General features: G+C 37.4%; 1 protein-coding gene across 2 annotated transcripts in view; it reads right to left on the reverse strand.

Moving 5' to 3' along the window:
- The window catches only part of Prkg1 (protein kinase cGMP-dependent 1), a 1,132,342-nt gene that overhangs the window by 17,825 nt on the left and 1,098,916 nt on the right, over window positions 1–15,601 (reverse strand). For both annotated transcript variants that reach the window (XM_034518638.2, XM_034518571.2), the window contains exons 11-12: window positions 7,472–7,611; window positions 6,041–6,130 (exon numbers count right to left, since the gene is read on the reverse strand). In XM_034518638.2, the coding sequence (XP_034374529.1) occupies window positions 6,041–6,130; window positions 7,472–7,611 (230 nt within the window). The remainder of the gene's footprint in view (window positions 1–6,040; window positions 6,131–7,471; window positions 7,612–15,601) is intronic.

A 15,601-nucleotide genomic window follows, 5' to 3' on the forward strand; every position in this document is an offset into this window, starting at 1 on the left:
TTACTTTTGGCCCATTTTTATCTGGATGTTTCTAAAGAGTGTGGGTATGGTTCTTATGCATGTGATAATGAGAGAGGCCAGTGTTTGCAGAGAGCCATGTCAGAGCTGCAACACTGCGCCTGTCATCTCACCCATCATGTTAGGTCTCTGAGTCTTCTGCATTAAGACAGACAGTATCTACCTTCTATACCATTGCCTTTGCATAAGTAGGAAGAAATGGAATAAAACACAACTAGAAGAAAAAAGTCAAGGAACTGTTAAATTCCAACATTTAAGAAGAACGCATTTTCTCTCTGCCCCCTGTCTCTCCGTCTCATCTGTATGTGTGTGTGTCTATGTAAACATGTAACTTTATTAATTAAAATAATGATAAAACATAGCTCTAAGGTCATTCCTAGCTTCTGGAGCAGAATCTTTGTACTTTTTTATTCACTGGACTAATGATGAGCATGTTCTCTTACTTCTTTCTCAAGTACTGAGGTTCGACTGAGTGACTTCAGAATTTATGGCTGTTACCATGAACTTTATCAGCACTTGACATAGCTGTAATGAAACAGGAGCTACTACAACTTCAGGTAGTATCCAGTAAACAATGGGACAGGAGCATGCTCACAGGCAGGTCCCTGATGCCTGCTTGTATTTTGATGGCACTTAAAAAAAAAAAAAAAAAAAAAAAAAAAAACCCTGAAGAGTGAAGTCTAACAAACTGAGCAGGGGGATATGGCTGCATACTTACAAAATCCATCTGCAAATCCTAGGCTGGTGCAGATGTCTTGCAGGACATTTGTATTTAGAAATAGTATGTTCAGCTGTACAGACTCAGTTAGCTTTTATATCCCCCGAGTAGTTACTAAAACACACACAGATAAAGGAGGCAGGATAGCATGTAACTGTAATCCCAGCACTGGGGAGGTTGAGGCAAGAAGCCAGCCTGGACTTTAGAGAGCCCTTATCTCAAACACAAATCTTATAAATAGAGTTCAAGGTTAAATTAAACTCTAGGAATGGTGACATCTACTCTAAGTGTCAGAACTTTGACTCTCATCACTGAGAAATCACCATCCCAGTGATATCTGAGTCACACAACTGTGACTTTCAAAGGAGGCAAGAAAGGGTCTCTGGAAAAAACCACATCCATAGCAGGGAGCAAATGGTATTCCTTAGGCTACAATTGCCCTCTAACAACTAGATAACCTAGTCAGGTCTAAAAAATCTACAATCCTGGGGACTAAAAAGGGATTAGAGCATTATCCTGAATTCTTTTTCTGAATGTTTATCTACCAAGAATAGAACATTTCTTTGAAGACATATGCTTTACTTTAATGAGTAAGCATATGCACACACTTCTGTTGTATATGACTTCAGTTTCCCTGAACATAAACCATTCCAGAGTAATGCTAATCAAAACAGTTCATGAATGGGGTTTTAGAAGATTTCACACTGCATGGCTGTTTGAATCCAAGAGATCAATTACTTCCTTTCTCCAGAGATACCTATCTTGGTTCTGAGCCATTTTGGACTTTAGAAGGTTCTAGCAGTTTGGTTTCTAATTCTTTCAGCAATCTCTATTGAGTATATACCACATATAAGTGTATTTGTAACTTATTTTAAAGGTTAAAGGGAATCTTAGTCTCAAACTTTGAGAGATTAATATGACAAGCACATGCAAACAATGTATCAGTAGCACATTGTTGCACCATTAAATATTTGATCAAGGCCACTGAAAGCAGTCACAGAGCATAGCATTAGAGTTATTGAAAATAAAACATTGCAATTAGAATTGGCAATGGCAGTGTCAGTTTGATCTAAATAGAAGTGAAAGCTTATTTTATCAGCTGTTTAGAGAGTTTCTCAAAGAAAGAAATCATTTATTCTGTGTAGCTCTTTGAAATAGTAAATTGTGCTTTGACAGTGCTATCACTTCAAGTCAAATTATGGGAACAGGCTTTCATGTGTTCTTTCGGAGTTGTTGTTTTAGCTAAATTGCATGAAACATCAACTTGATAAAAGTAGAGGATATATATATATATGTATATATATGATATATATATATGAATTAAAATTTAATCACAGTATTTACTCAGCTAATCATAACCTGAATCCTGAGATGTCAGAATGTAACAAAGACAAAATATCTCTTATCAAATGAGGCAGGCATCATTAACTGGTGGCAGCAATCATTTGTGGGCACATGAATCTGCAGGGTTATGAATCATTGTAAAAAGGGGTAGCTAGGCTACTGGGTAGACTGAGTCATTTTTTTTTCTTTTTTCCCCCCTTTTATTGGGTATAATATTTACATTTCGAATTTTTTCCCCTTACCCCATTCCTCCCACCACCCAGGAACCCCTTATTCCATCCCCCCTCCTTCTGCTTCTATAAGGGTGTGCAGCCACCTACCCCCACTCCCGCCTCCCCACCCTCAGCTCCCCCCCTCCACTCATTGTTCAGCCCTCATGGGACCAATGATCTCCTCTCCCACCTATGCCCAACAAGGCCATCCTCCCCTACACATACAGATGGAGTCATGGGTCCCTCCACATGTGCTCCTAAGCTGGTAGTTTAGACCCTGGGAGCTCTGGCTGGTTGGGATTGTTGCTCTCCTCATGGGGCCACCAACCCTTTCGGCTCCTTCAGTCTTCTCTCTAACTTCTCCATTGGGAACCTTTGATCAGATTAATGGTTAACTGTGAACATCTGCCTCTGGGTATGGACTGACTCATTTCTTTGGCAATAATTTCTTTCTTTCTTTCTTTCTTTCTTTCTTTCTTTCTTTCTTTCTTTCTTCTTCTTTTTTTTTTTGCAATACTTTCAATCAATGCCATCACTTGGGTCACCAAAGAAGAAATTAAATAATCACCATCCACAATATAGTCAGCACCATAAACTCTATCCAGGAAGTTATGGAATGAGAAATTTAGGTGGCGTGTGACTTGAAAATCATGATTTCTGAGATACTTAAGTTATTCAGAACAAAATTTATAAGGAAAATGAATAAATAAAAAAAACTAATAACATGCAGCTTCACTAGATTAAAATATATACCAAATACTCATATTGATATATAAGCTATGTGCTATATCTTATTAACATCCTAGTGTGCTTTTATCATATTCTACTGGATATGTAAATCCTAATAAATATTTATTATATTAGCTAATTATATTTTTAAAAGTTTCAGGAGTTATGAATTTCTTAGGTGATAGAGGGAAAGTGAATAAAATATAATTTGCACTTGTCTTATCCCAAAGAACAAAACAGAACTTTTGGAAGAAAAAAAATATCATGAACTAGATGATGAATTATAATAGTTACTAAAGAATAAAGCTAGGAAATGTGAGGAGGCATAAACAATACGCCAATGTTTAGCTTAGGTCTGTTTAGTAGTCCTTAAATTTTGCCTGTACATGGCATCGACTTAATATTCTCTCTCTCTCTCTCTTTCTCTCTCTGTATGTATGTATCTGTCTTTCTGTCTGTCTATCTGTCTGTCTGCTTCCTGAGTAGCTGGGGTTATAGGAATGAGCTAACAGACTTGGCTCCCAGTAAAATAAGTATATGTAGAATAAAAGAGTAAGATTATATATAAGATTATATATGTACACAGAAGAAGGAGGGTGAGGGAGGGAAATGGGTCCAAGTCTATACATCTATAATAGCTTTCTGTTTAATGGTTCCATAGTTTTAATGTGGGGCTTCACATTTTTGGAATATAACAGAGAACTAAGCAGCCTTTATTTTTCTACATTAAACTCAGTTATGCATATCAAGTTCCCTGGGGGTATTTAGCAATCATGTACTCAGAGCTCAAGGATGACACAGGGGAGGGAAAAGGGAGGATCAGAATGCAGCCCCTGGAGATAGAAGAATGAACCTGCACTGTTATTGTCTATTCATCCAATCTTCCCAAGGGAACTGAATTCTTCACAGTCACCCTTTGTTATCCTGCTGAGTCAGAGTGTTGCTTACTCAGAAACCCAGTCTGTCACACGTGACTAAGCCAAACTCTAGTCTCAAGTGGTATGAGAAAAGATATGAGGTGCTATTTTCTTGCAATTGAATATTGATGCATAGACATATCTTAAGCTTGCAGGCTAAGTTCTATGCTGTTCTTATGATTACTGTTCTAATAAAGGAACTCAGTATCAATTTTGCAGAGTTCTGGGAGCATAGCTGGTCCCTCTTCTTAAAGCTTATTATCCTTTCCTGTTTAATTCCACCTACAAACCTGTTTTAATGAACAGAAAGATAGAGAAAAGGTTTCATGCACAGTAGCAAATGGAAAATGTAGAACAACATGAAGAATGGTTTTTGTTTGTTTGGTTGGTTGGTTTTTTTTTGGTTTTTGGTTTTTGGTTTTTCCAGACAGGGTTTCTCTGTGTAGCCCTGGTTGTTCTGGAACTCACTCTGTAGACCAGGCTGGCCTCGAACTCAGAAATCCGCCTGCCTCTGCCTCCCAAGTGCTGGGATTAAAGGCGTGCGCCACCACCACCCGGCAATATGAAGAATGTTAAGTGCTAATTCACTGATCAAAACAATAACTTTTTGCAATAGTCAGCAAGTTCTGAGGAGTGGCACAATATTTATCCTATTTATCAGAGAATACCCAAGGCTGTTATCACCATGCCTGTCATAAAAATTATGCCTCAGTTATTAACTAACAATACTACAGTAATATGCAGTGATACAATAGCTTAGTATAGATGTTGACCTGATCCTGGATCAACAACAGGAGTTCTTTGTATGCTTCATTTTAACCTATAGTTACTACATCAAACAAAGTATTAGTAATTAAATTATAACATAGCAGGAAGTGATCCAATATATATCTATATCTATATCTATATATCTATATATATATATCTCCCCACTGGGATCAAAGGCCTGAATGGATAGGCTGTATGAAAATACAAAAAACACAAAAGGAAAGAAAACTCAAGTCAAGAGTTTCTAAAGAACCCTTTGTTCTAACTTGAGCTATCTAAAAAACAAAACCAACCCCCCAAAAAAACCTATTTAAAATTCAGATAATGCACAGGAATATCAGAGCTATATAGCTGTAGTTAAATTTGGGAGTGGTGATTATCCAGTGGAGAAGAACTTGAAGGTAAGGCTGCAACAAATAAGAAAATAATTTTTTAATAAGGATGCGTTTTCTAAAAATGAAAAGACAACAGAATGTACCTACTATACCAGCACCCTGGATGCAGAGGAACAGAGATCAAAAGGTCCAAGGCAGCTTGGAAAAATAGACCTTTTGAAAAGATCCAATATTTGGGGATGTATCTCAGTGGGAGAGTATTTGTTTAGCAAGTGTAAGAATTTAGATTTGATCGCTAACATAGAGTGGAAGTCCACAATGACTTTTGAATGATCAAAAACTATTTGGAGGAAAACAAAGTTGTTGTCTTTAAAACAACAACCAAAAATGGAAATGATTCAGAGAAATAACCGTGTTCTCTCTAGACCAACTTTACCTCCCAAGGAAGGGCAGAAGGGCAGATCAAATTGTCTATGTGAAAAGGTACAAATAAGTGGATTAAAATTTTCCCTTTAGAGTCCGTAGCCTCTAAAAGGCAATGGAGTGAACTCATTTTCAAAACAGAGCTATGAAAGGCAGAGAAAAAGTAGACAAGGTGACCATCTGAAGATTGTAGTGCAATTAAAATGACAGGTAACCCAGATTACAGTTACGATGCTGCTCCCAGTCTCCCAGGTTAAACCACAGTATGAAACTCCAGGTGTAGAGCTGGGTGAGTCCAACCTTCACAGCTCACTAAGGCCTGGGTGATGCATATACTGTCCTACTGATCATTTGTAAAGTGGGGTCAACCTGTACCATTAGTTACAAAGTTTTGCGTATCTTATGGCAAATTCTATATGCTCTTGGTGATGCCTCGTGTTTGCAATGGAAAACATAAGCACTTGTAAAATGTCAATATAATTTTATGTATATGAATATAACAATAGATTCTTTTCATAGATCATCATGTGCCACTGTGTTTTCACAAATATGGCAGAAAAGATTTAAATCTCCTACCTATCCCTGAGAATAGTCCAGAGCTCTCCACCTAGGCAAGCTTCCATCAACATATACAAGTACTTGCTGTCTTTAAATGTCCTGTATAGCCTGTGAACAGTAAGCAGGGAAACAAAAGTATGAACATTAGTATCTTTTAAAACATTCATTTTTAAGGTTGGTGAATTATTTATTGAATTGACGAGCATATATATATACACACACATATATACACATATGCATGTATATGCTACAATAAGGTGCTTTAATGTATATATGTACTGCTTAATAGTTAAACCAGAGCATTAAGCACATGTATCACATATTTGTAGTACAAAGTTACAGAGACACCGGAGCATTAAGTTCTGGTGTTTCATTTGCATAGTTGAGAATATTGAATTAAATATTTCAAAATCGATAAAAGAGACAATTTACGATATCCCTACCATAAACACAAGTGTGCAGCTTGCAGTGTTTTGACTTGCTAGTCTTGGTATTTTTGTGATGAGAATGAAGGGCACTCATGTCCACAGGAAGCTAGTGTCTCCATGGATGATTCGAATAAGCTATGTTTCTAGAAGCTTCTAGACAGGACTAATCCAATTGGGTATGCATGTGAGAGTTTCTTGATTTCACTGATATTTTAATCATGGCCTTGAGAAAAACTTAGTATGTAGATATAAAGTATATCATTTTTCATAAATATAAGTTGTAAATAGTTACTTAAGTTCACATTTTAACTTTTTGTGAGTGTTACTGGCAAATTAACTATAAACATCTCTCCTACATATAAAGACTCTTCAGTATTGTCTTATTAGTGCTATGAAAATACTGAAGCAGACAGATTTGCTGCCATTTTATAAAAAAAGAAAAAAAAAACATCAATAAGCCTAGTTGCTCAGTGGTTGGAGACAGGCAGATGCCTGGAGGTCACTGGACAGCCAGCCAGGAAATGAATGAGCCCCTGGTTCAGTGAGAGACCCCATCACAAAAAATAAGGTGTGGAGTGGCTGAAGACGACACAGCACCATTCTCTGGCTTCCACACATGTGTGTATTCACCTGTACACCCACACACGGTGTGCACACATGAACATGAACACATGTATACTCCACACATACACAGAAATAAATAAATTCTTCAAAAAAAATTAACAGTAACTAGTCCGATTTTGGTATTTGTTTCATGTGTTCTCAAGCTATGATAGAAATGAAATGCTAAAAGTTGGTATCTAGTTTTTGAAAAATACCTTTTCTCAAGAGCATAAGAATATGTTTCCTTTGGAAAATAAATATAGAGACAAGCCTATTATTCTTAGAAAACCAAACAATTTTCTCAAGTTTGTGTGTGAACATGAAATAAATACATTAAGAGTGAGCATCATGAAAGAGAGCACTACAGTTGATTTGCCACGTGGAGCTGGCACATTCATTGTCAGGGGTGTGCCTTTACCTCACAATGAAGTCAGAATGAGCCCCCTGCATGATCTGCTTCTCCGAGCGGATGTGTTCCTGCTGTCTCGTGTCCACAATGTGGCGTTTCTTGAGGATCTTCATTGCAAATGTTTTGGATTCTTCACTTTTCAACTGGACCTTAAAGACAGGCAGAAAGGACATGAGTGGAAACCTTCAGGCTTAATATAACACACTGCACCACTGTCCTAAAACTAACAGGTTCATAGAGGACCCGAATGAGTCCCAACTACCACCGTGTCACACAGGGGACACCCATGTTAGAGGGGTACAAGCCACAATGTACAACCATCCTCAAACTTCACTGTGTTGGATCATGAGTTTCAACTAACTACATCCCAAATTAATTTTGTGCTCACAGGAATTAGAAGAAAAGTATACTTCATATTTCATTTTATTTCATATAATGAGTCTGAGTATAGTACCAAGTCTTTCTCTATCAAAAATGTCTAATTTTCTTTTCAATTCTATTTCATATGCTGGTGGCAGAGTGTGACTTCATCCTCTTCATGGTCCTCATCCACAAACATTTCTAGGGTTAAGTTTAGCGAATAACCCTGGACTGGAGATACATGTCATAACTGCTATTATCCATTTTATTTTGCAATCTTTTCCTTGCCTCCAGTATATATATATATTGAAGGTCCCCCCCCCCAGCACAGATTTTTGAAAACCACTTTTTCCTTCCTCCATCAATCTCAGTGGCACTAATCTCTTTGATTTTGAATCTTGTTCTTTGGTTGTGTCCACTGAAGAACAATATAGTGAGCGAGCATGTCATGCAGCCCATAAGGTTCCCCTGTGCCTATGGAGGAGGCTGGATTTCTCCAATACCTTCTCTTATGTGGGCTACATGTGTGTGTTCATGCTTACAAGAGATTCAACAAGGAGACTAGTAAGGTGAGGAAAAACCGTGATGGAGATGATCAGTTAACAGTAGTCAAGGGAGCTTCTCATTGAGTGTTCTTGAGCACTGAAACCTGACAGCAACACGCAACAGCAACATTATTCAGACCCAAACAAAGCTTCAGAGAAATAACATGGCAAGTGCTGGCTGAAGCACAGCTCACCCTTCCTGGGTTCTGACTCCTTTGCTTCTTCCTCTACAGGTTTAGTGAGTTATTACCTGTCTTGTCTACACACAATGCTTGCATGAATTCAGTCTGAGAAGATTAATATGTCAGGAAGAAATGAGTGGACACATCAAACAGTGCAGTTTGTGTTTGCGAATCTGTGACCAGTTAAAGGAGAGAAAAGCATAATGCGAAAACAGCTACAACAGCCAAAGACCCTCTAGCTTGTCTCTCTGTGAAACTCCTTATAATGATAAGTTGGTGTGGTACAAATGAATTCAGGTGTAGTTCATAATAACATACAAATGTGGAAACTCACTTCTAAAGGGAATCTGGACAGAGCAAGAAGATGGAATGACAAATGAGCTGTTGTGAGAAGAACAAAATTCTAAACTTTCCAAGAGGAGAGAAAAATGTAGCCTTATCCAGTTAACAAAGAAAATTCTTTGCAGCTCAGATATCCAACATAAACATTTTTTTTTTTTTTTTTTTTTTTTATTGATAACACTGACTTTTCTTTTCTGTACAGGGTAGAAAAAGAGATCAGCATTGAGAGCCACAGGTCTATGTTCCAATTCTCACCCGTCTCAGTCTCTTGACTCTTGGGTCAGTTCTGTAACTGCTGCCAGCCCTGGTTCTTGCCAAAGACAATGGCAGCAATTGCCGTAGAATTACTGTGATCCTAAAGGAGGTTGTGTCAATGACTTGGCATTCTTTTTTTATTGGTTATTTTATTTATTTATATTTCAAATGTTATCCCCCTTCCCAGCTTCCCCTCTGCAACCCCTGCCCCATCTTGCCTGCCTCTATGAGGGTGCTCACCCACCCACCCACCCACCTACTCCCACCTTACCATCCCCCTACACTCTTAAAGGCCTTCCCATTACTCTTCCTGCCTTGTGTGGCAGTTTATATCAGGTAGGGACAATCAAATGTTGCTTTGAAAAAATTATGTTTTTTCACAGAAGTAAACTTGGCATAAGTGGATTTAATATATCTAATCAGGAAAAACTGGTAAAGCCAAAGTTGAAACTATGCACACACAGGTGTTATCTAAGTTCACTGAACTACCAACTGGCAGAACTGGGTTCATATTCAGGACATTTGGAGCTAAGGCACTGTAAGTACACACAGATTTTCTTCACCTGGATATAAAACTAAATGAAGGTATAAGGATGGATGTTTACAAATCTGAGTTTAAGGGGATTCACCAATTCTGACTCTATGTGAAAAATTGAACCATGTATTTATTGGTGTGTATTTTCACTACTCAACATGGGTGATGTCACCAACAACAGAGACCAATCAAAGCCTTGTTGCTTGGGATTGTGAGATGGCTCATCAGGTAAAGGTGCTTTCTGCTCATCCTGACAGCTTGAGTTCAGTCCTTGGAAACCACACACGTGGTAGGAGGGGAGAACTGACTCCTGAAAATTATCCTTTGATTTCTTCTCATGTGCCATAGTATGAGACCCTTCCACATACACACACGCGTACACACAAAATAAAAATAAGCAAATGTATGAAAAAGAAAGGGAAAGAAAAAGACTGGGGTATTCCTCTAGTCATTTATGGTATCCTCAGTGGGCTTGGGACACAGCCTGAGTCACCCAAAGAAGTGGGTAGGAAGTGGTTAATGAAAATGGTGAGGAGGCTGACTTCATGAGAAACAAATTGAATCCCATCATCTTTTCTTTAAAGACTTGATAGTTTAATTATGCATGTATGTTTATGTCCGTGCATGTGAGTGTGGGTGCCCATGGATGCCATGCAGAGGACAAAGGTATTTGATCTCTGGAGGTGATGTTACAGGTGGTTGTAAGCTAGCTACACCCCACAATTAATGTGGGTAGTGGGAATCAGACTCAGGTCCTCTGAAAGAGTAGTTTTTGCTCCTCAACTGCTCAGCCATCTGTCCAGCCCTGAATTCCAGATTCTTAACCTAGGAAGTGAATGTGCCTAAGAACTACCACTGTGATCAAAACAACACAGAGAGCGTCTCCTGCTTATGTTAACTTCCTGAACAACAACCAGCAAATGTGTTCACCAGAACCCTTCTGGCAAACCCACCACTTTCCAAAGATCATTCACGGAGCTTCCAGTCAGCATTATCTCTATTAGAAAAACCATGAACAGTCTGAATGTCTGTCAATAGGAGCTCGGGAAAAATAAACTATGCGATGTCCATGAAATGTAGTTGTAAAATTGATGTTAGAATAAACAGTATTAGTTGTAAGACAGTATATATTTTATGATTACATAATACATATGCAAATGAACATAGCCTACCTATATATATATCTAAGGCTTTATAAAAGGGCAAGTTGAAAGTCATCCACATGTTCACAATAATTTTTCCTTTATGGATATTTTTAGTTACTACTACCTTAAAACTTTTGGGTTGCTTAATATTTATAGAATTAATGTAAATTTATTTTATGAGGTGTAGAAATTAAACTCTAGTTGTGGAAATAATTTACAATTTTCTAAGAGCTGGGAATATATCTCAGTAGTAGTGTGCTTGCCTAGCATATGAGTCCCCAGGTTCAATTCCCAGTTACTGAAAAACCCCCTTTAATTGTAATAGATATTTGATATTATTCACTCAAAAGAATCTTGGTCCTATTCAATGTCCACAAATACAATGAGAAACAATATACTGCCCAACCATGGAACATGGAACATCCATGCAAGTTTTGAGCAATTGCATGTTATTCATTTCTTTAAGGATTTGCCTTAATTTATTCCTTTTCAGCCTGAACTGCATTTGATAAGCCTAAGGTAATGTGTTTAATATGGGTTAAATCTGATGCACAAAAGTTTTAGATCAAAGTTAAGTTGTCTTCCTTATTTCCTCTGTGCCTGGTTAGTTATAGAATCTGCTTGTAAAAATTTAAGATGATGATGGTTTTTATTATCTATTAGCCCATCTACCAAAATAAAGGATTAGCGCTAAGTTCAGATAGAAGTGGGCAAGGAGAAGAAAGAAATATGTTTTTATATTTCTCCTTCCTTTTGTCTAAACCTCTCTGCCTCAATTGGCCAAGTCTGGTCAGATTTATCTTCCCTAGTGGACTCTCCAATCCTTCTAGACATCGGAGTATGCACTGGCTTAGGGTGGCTTGTCTGGTATTGAACTACCTTGGTTTGAATTTCAACTGTGTTTTGGCCTCTTGTAGAAGTTCTTCAAAATCTTTGCTTTCTCATCTTCATAATAGGAAGAATTCACAAAGCTAACCTTGGAGATTGATATAAGACCACCTAGAATACAGTTACCATTTGGTGACTATTAATTGTGCTTACTTTTATGTTTTATTATACCTGAGGTTAATGAGATCTTGTCATCAAAGCACTGAGCCTATGTGCTGCTACAGACTGAGTGCCATTCTAGAGCAAGACAGAGAGGCAAGGGAATGTATGAACATATATGAAAGGAGCTGAGAAGCAAGAATTCACCAGCTGAGAAGCAAGAATTTCAGCACAATGCTTGCTGTGAAAAGTTATCAACAGAGATAACACTTCTTTCACATATATAATTTATGTTGAAATAGCAATGAATCAGGCTTACATCCTGAAGATATATGTCCCTAAGTAGGGCTTCCTTCCTTTCATTGAACATTTTCTGGGAATCTCAAATAACTATAATCTTTGTTTACAGTAAAAACATCTTAATTTTCCTTGTAATCCTTCTGATCTAAGATCAGCTGGGATGCTATCCAAGGCATGGAAACGACAGTGAGGTCTCACATAGGTTTCTAAGCAACCCTTTGAAGATGATAGCTTCAAATGTCACCAGAATCCTGTGTGTGTGACTATTTTAAAGGCAGAATCTTCCCCTGAGAAGCCCATACTCACACTTGGGCACAGTTTGTTTCTTCTCTGGGTACCATTCTTTCTCTTAACCTTCATGCTAACATATGGATTGAAATATCTTGCTAAGTAACTGTACTTCATAAATCGATAGTCCTTGAGTTCTTTTCTATACAGAAGTCAATAATTTAGTTCTTCACAAGTTCGTCAGAACCCTGAGAGATAAGGGAACTCCTCAGTCTTTGAGGTGGCACCACAGAGCTGAGTGTCTGGGTTTATATCCCTGACAATGCCAAAGGCTAAATGTCACTGTGTCTGTTCCTAGTCATGTCCCAGTCCACCTCAGTGTTGCTAAGTGAAGAAGTCAAAGTCAACAGTAAGAAGTTTGGGAAGCAACTTTTAAGATGACAGATGCTTAAGCCACAAGGACTTTACTCTCTAAATAAAGTGAATGTCTAGAAGACAGTGTGCACAGCCACTTCATACAAACACTGGCTAAAACCCGAGGCAATGAATGGCTTCAGACAGAGAAAAGGGGCAGATAACTGAAGTAAGTAATAGCAGTGTGACTTACAGAAATGGCAACAGGCCGTTGGAAGGGGTGGCCATGGCATACAGTGTGCATGCTGTCTCAACCACATATAAAAAGGTACTTAGTTTCAACTACATTTAGTGCCTGAATCTTTCCCAAGAATATTAAAACAGGGCCATGTAGGCAGAGGCATCTTGATTATAACAAATACAAAACAGAAACGACAAACATTTTTTTTTTCTCTAAAAAAATAGCAAACATTTTTAAGCAAGTAACTTATATCGCATAGAACATAGTAGCTGGGGGTTTTTTTGTTTTGTTTTAAAAAATTGGCTTTTTAAATCAGGGAAGAAGCAGCTTTATGAAAGAACTAGGAACATTCTTGCAATAGTGTGATTTATGTAAATCACATTTAGTAGATATTGAGATGAGTTAATGAACTTATAGCAATAAACTGTTTATATACAATAGAAAGAAAAGCAAGTCCAAGACACTTATGCTGAGAGAAACATAACCTAAGCCAGCAGATTCTCTGTCCCAAACTGTTACAGTGTTTCACTCCACTTCATTTACAGTTAGTCCTTAGAGAAGGTGCCATGAAGTGATCTGAAAGCCTTAATAAAACCATCAACAACTGGGAACACCTATAAACAACCCATTAGTCTATAAATGTATAAGCATCAGATATTTTTCACCATCATTTTCCAGTAATCCCCACTAAACACTTTCCAGGCCACTCAGACACTGCCCTTAGAATACATGTCCAAGAAACAATGCAAGCCTCATGATGCAGGTGAGACAGGAATGCAGCCACAGCAGTATGTAGAGGAACATCCTAAATTCACGTGGGAAGAGAGGCATGGTGTCATTCTATAGGGTGTACAATCATATGCATGGAAAACAAACAAACAAAAAGGGTGTAGTGTAAGAAGCTGTGTGCCAGGAAAGGCAAAGCTTTAGATAAAGAAGGCGGATGCATGGCTGCCTGGAGCTGGGGTGGAAAGGGAGGCAACGGCGGCTCTCAAAAAATATGAATTTTCCTTGAATTGTGTGTGCACTGTAGAGCATGTTGAGGTGTGCACATTGTATCTCTACGAAGCTGTTTAAGACTTTTAAAAGGAGGAAAAATCAGAAAATTAAATGCCTATGATTTCTAGTGCCTTTTAAAAAATGATACAGCTAGCTATACATTTAGCTCATATTTTAAAGAATTATGTGCCAGAAAGGCACTTCCTTCTGTGCCTATCTTTTTACCTTCGGTATATATTCAGACACTACCCTCATTTGCTAAAAATGTAGTTCCTTTTACTCTAACTTTGTGAAACATTGACACAGGTTTAAAAATCCATGTGGATTCAAAAAGCTTATAATTTTAAAAAAGGTGATTATGAGTCGATTTAACTTGAGTGCATGTAATTGTGAAATTCCTTATAAATGACCCAGTCAAATCAGTACTTCTTTGATAGCACTTTGATAACATTTTCACTTATTTTAATGAAATAATTCTATTTATTCTTTGAAAAACATTTCACACACAATATTTTGATCTCATTGTCTTCTCTCTCTGCCCTTCCAGCTCCTCCCGGATCCACCCCACCAATGCTTTCTAATATTATATGACTATATAAAGCACGTTCTCTTGCAAGTTCACACAACCTCCTACAGTCCCTACTCTGCACTATAAGAAAGCAATAAAGCCAGACTTACAGATACTGAATCAGATAAGACATGTGAACAATCCCTCAAGACTTCAATCGTGCTACATAAAACTTGTCACTTGTACCAGAATTTCTACCATATTTGGGCATGTTAACTAAAATGGGTATCTGTAAATGTGGGGTTTTAAAAATTTGTTTTTGTTTTGTTTTTGTGTTACAATTTGCACTTAAATCTATTTGCAAAGTTGTTGTGCCAGTAAGGATGAAATAATAAGCACTGGCAAAATGTGTCCGAATTTAAAGGAGTTTTACTTTCATAGGGAATGGAAAGAACTTTATGAGAATGATTGAGTCACTTTGGATCTAGCAGGCCACCGTATCCTCATAACTGCCAGGCAGGGCAAATTTACTACAGTCATGAAAGAAGACAGCATGACAGAAGTGCCCAGAAAGCTTCTGTTCTCTAAGTTGGTGTTATATTCTTCAATATTTCTTAATAATAAGGATTGCTGATTTTATTAATCCAAGTAGTGATCATCATAAACTCTCTTTTCCATCTAAATATATTTAAATATGGAATGCTCTTAGAAAGTTATATCCAACTTAAATGTCAATATCCTTGTCCTAATTACTTTCCCCTCTGTCAATATAATTTTTAGGTAATGCTATTTGCCAAAATGCCTAAGATATAAATTATCATTCCTTAAATAAAACATTTATATTTTAATATATAAACATTATAATATATAATACTCAGAAAAACTCATTGCATTTTAAGTGACTCATTTTTCTTTATCAAATAATCAAAATTTCTTCCCCCCTCAAAGACCTTGATTTCTGTGTGTAACTTTACAAATATAAAGAAATGCTAAATTTATCAGTGTTAGCAGCTTCTCTGGACAGTTCAGTTCCTTTCACTTGCTCTTCTTGAAGGTTGAAAATGAGTTGAAATGGAAAAGAGAGAATCACCATTGTCAAATTCAACTATCTTTCTTGCATGTGGCCAGGTAACTCTGGAGAAGGATTTGCATTCTAGT

The sequence above is a fragment of the Arvicanthis niloticus genome, chromosome 1, assembly GCF_011762505.2.
Source record: "Arvicanthis niloticus isolate mArvNil1 chromosome 1, mArvNil1.pat.X, whole genome shotgun sequence".
In the NCBI taxonomy this organism is placed as follows: Eukaryota; Metazoa; Chordata; class Mammalia; order Rodentia; family Muridae; genus Arvicanthis; species Arvicanthis niloticus.